The sequence below is a fragment of the Austrofundulus limnaeus genome, unplaced genomic scaffold, assembly GCF_001266775.1.
Source record: "Austrofundulus limnaeus strain Quisiro unplaced genomic scaffold, Austrofundulus_limnaeus-1.0 Scaffold923, whole genome shotgun sequence".
In the NCBI taxonomy this organism is placed as follows: domain Eukaryota; kingdom Metazoa; phylum Chordata; class Actinopteri; order Cyprinodontiformes; family Rivulidae; genus Austrofundulus; species Austrofundulus limnaeus.
Window position 1 is genome coordinate 90,370 of NW_013953325.1, and position 3,789 is coordinate 94,158.

At 36.4% G+C, this 3,789-nt stretch overlaps 1 protein-coding gene across 4 annotated transcripts in view; it reads left to right on the top strand.

Moving 5' to 3' along the window:
- LOC106533324 (Scm polycomb group protein like 4) overlaps window positions 1-3,789 on the top strand; it is a 14,154-nt gene that overhangs the window by 2,013 nt on the left and 8,352 nt on the right. For all 4 annotated transcript variants that reach the window (XM_014029592.1, XM_014029590.1, XM_014029589.1 and 1 more), the window contains exon 3: window positions 2,313-2,442. In XM_014029592.1, the coding sequence (XP_013885046.1) occupies window positions 2,313-2,442 (130 nt within the window). The remainder of the gene's footprint in view (window positions 1-2,312; window positions 2,443-3,789) is intronic.

Below are 3,789 nucleotides of genomic sequence, written 5' to 3' on the forward strand. Positions count from 1 at the left end.
CCCCTAACCACTCTGCCACAGCCGCCCCACAATATCTGATGATCGACTCTTTTAAATGAAACCAGAGAGCGTTGACAGAGAGGAGAAGGTAGAAATGACTCAGCCTGGAACTGAAAATATGGATGAAGGACAACAGAGCTGCTTCATGGAAGAAGAACCTCAGCTTAGCCTTTTAGCCTTTGTGCTAGCACTGACGCTATATTGCGTTATATTTATTAGCTCGGTGCTAGCGCGACAAACAAGCTAAACTGAGGTCCTCCATCCATATTTTCAGTTACAGGAAAATAAATAAAATAAAATTATGACTTTTATTCATTATATTATGTCTTTATTCTCATATTATCATGAATTTATCCTTATAATATTATGACTTCATTCTTGTAACATTACGATGTAATTCTCGTAATATTACGACTTGAAAGTTGTAACTTTATGACTTCATTCTCATAATATAATGACTTTATTCTTGTAATAAAAAATAATAACAATCTGGTTGTGTAGTCCTAATACTTTGTCATACCAAAACAGTAGCTAAAGGTAACAAAAAATACACTACAACTACAAAAATTCAAACAGTAGCTAAGTTGTTTAATAGCAATGAATTTTTATGAAACAGATGCTAAAATCAGCGGCTGTGGCTGATGGTTAGGGGAGTTGTTCCCCTACTGTGAGAGTTGCTGATTTGATTCCCTGCCATTCTGTCACATGTTGAAGTGCTCTTGGGCAAAACACTGAACCACTGCCTCTGATGTGTCCCATCAGTGTATGAATGGGATTTAAAGCACTGATTAGTCTCTAAATATTGATTTACCTATATTAGCTTTGTAGTTATATTGAATAGAGTGCTGAAAGAATGTGAATGGGTAAATGAGGTCACAGATTGTAGTGTAAAGCACTTTGAGTGTCCTTGTTGGATAGAAAGACACTATATATGACTGACTATTAGGGCCGCACAAGTTTTTTTTCTATTACAAGAACAAAGTCATAAAATTATGACATTAAAGTTGTTACATTACGAGAATAAAGTCGTATGAGAATAAGTTGTATTATTACCCCCGCCAAGGGCGAGGTAATGTTTTCAGTCGCGTATGTCCGTCTGTCGGTCTGTCGTCCTGTCTGCGGACAACATTACTCAAAAACTTGTGGACGGATTGTCATGACATTTTTACCACATGTGGGTACTGGGCCAAGGAACACACCTTTAAATTTTGGTGATGTTCCCGATCACGATGCGGATACAGGAATTTTTTTTCTTTTAACATTCTGACATCGGCAAAGCTGTGATGCTTTCACAGGGCGTGGGTTTCAAAGTGTCCAGCAGGTGGTACTGTAGTATTGGTGTGCCCCTTTGTAACTCTATTACAGGATGGGGAAATTGGTCTTGGCGGAGGTTTGCACTTTCCGAGTACTTCTAGTTATGAGAATAAAATTGTAATATTATGAAAATAAAGTTGTATTTCCAAGATTAAAGTTATAATATAACCTTTACACATAAAAACAGTCTTACCACTGCTTTAAAATATGGAATTTTGAGCAGCTTGTGAAGTTGTTCTTTAGTATCAGTTAAAAGAAATATTTAATTTTTTTTCGCACATTAGCATCAGTAGCAGGACTTTGAAACGATTGTGAAAATGACTATAAATTGAAGCTGAATTCCAGTTAATGGCTGCATTGTCAGATTAAGTCGTCACATAATTTGGATGAAAGCATATTACACAAACAGTGACACAAAAGTCATCGCAGACTACTTTATAAACACAGTGACACATATGGCTGTCCAAAGCAGGTGTGAGGGAAATGATGAGGATAAAATCAGGAACGGAAAATGTACATGTAAGATTATGACTTTTTTCTTGTAATATTACAACTTTAGTCTCATAATATTATGACTTTATTATTGTAATAATATGACTTTAATCCCGTAAAACTACAACAATAATGTTGACTTTTATCTCGTAATTAAAAAATATAATCTCATAGCTAATACTCCATCGTAAGACAAGTACAGTCTATTTACCATTTAAAATGGATGTTCAAGCTAATATTAACAAAACAATAGCTAAAAGCAGGAAAACAAGCACTAAAGCTAAAATAGGCTAACATGTAGCTCATTTAGCAAAACAGATTTCAAGTTAGCAAAACTTTAGCTAAAAGTACCAAATAGATGCTAAAAATTTCTTCAAATTGTAGCTAGCTGTAACGAAGGATATTGAAGCTAAAACCAACTAATCTGAGTCTAAACTGATTAAAGCTTAAAAGCTAAAAGAAGCAGAAAAAAAAACATTTTATTGCAAACATTTTTTCCTCCACAGCTCAAACCACGGATGGTGATGACACCTTTAGCTATTTCTCCACCCAGCAGCACTCCTGAACCAGATATGAGCTCCATCCCTCAAGATGCTGCCACCATTCCCCACTCTGCTACGCCCCAGGTGCTCACAGGTAAAAATAAAAAGAGAATGAAATTACCACTCAGAAACAAATGCACCATTTTTCTTTTCTTCGTTTAATTTACTTCATTTTGTTTTTAACATAACAATAAAAAATGTTCCACATCTGAACCAGTGGTAGTTCCCTTGAAAAAAAGAGGAGGGTTTTTAGCACAACTTTTGAACAGAAAAATAGAAACAATATTAAAATACTAAAGTCAGGGCTACAACGGAGTGGTTGAAAAGAAAACATATTCATGTGTTAGAATGGCCCAGTCAAAGTCCAGACCAAGACCCAATCCAGAATTTGTGGAAAGATTTGAAAATGACTGTTCACTAATGCTCTTCATCTAACCTGACTGAGCTTGAGCTGTTCAGCGAAGAAGAATGGGCCAAAACTTCAATCATTAGATGTTCAAAGCTGGTGGAGACATACYCTAAAAGACTTGCAGCTGTAATTAAACTCTCATCTGTTCCTGATCTCCATTTAGTTTAGGTGTCTCCAGTTCCCTCATCGTCATAGTCTTATAAATTCAGTCTCTGTTTGCACATTGTTGGTTTTCCTGCTAAAACCCACTTCTCCTGGTGTTCTTGGAGGGTTTTTACAGGTTTGTGCTGCCGTGTCTCAGCCTTTTTCTTTTGCATGGTTTAAAAGGAAACTCTTCTTTATTGTCTTTGGGAATGTCTTAAAATACATGAATTTTGATGTTATCAAGTGTCTATTTGAATTGTTTAATGTAAAAGTACCTTTAAAGGTTAAACTCTGTGTACTTGGAATCTACCCAATGGAATTTAAACAATTGACGAGGAAGACTAAATTGATAGAATATGGATTAGTTCAAGCCAGGAGATCTATTGCATTATGTTGGAGGAGCATGGACGCCCCCTCCCTGGGACTCTGGAAGAAGAAAACTACAAATTCGCTGGGACTGGAAAAACTAACATACCTTGCTAAGGGTAAACAGGGGAAATTATATATGAAAATAATAAGGACTGAAGACAGGGCTTGTTAATGGGGGGTGCGTGTTGTGATTCTGCAGCTATTCAGTGTGCATTGCCAATGCAATGCACACGTTTCCCATCCAAGTCATCTCAACTTTGCCATGCTTCTCCTCCTGCATACAAAAATTTAAATTGCCAGCTAGTTTCCAACAATTGCAGTCTATTAAGTGGGTGTGATTAACTGCATACTTTGCCATTGTAATTTATATCTGTAAAGCCCCTGTGCCAAATGATGGCTATGCCTTTTGGTGCCTGTAAAACTTATAGTTTATGAAATATTAATGTTTAATAAATTATAATGGCAGTCAATAGAGCCTTGTATTGGTCCAATACTGCCCCCTGCTGCCTCTACACAATA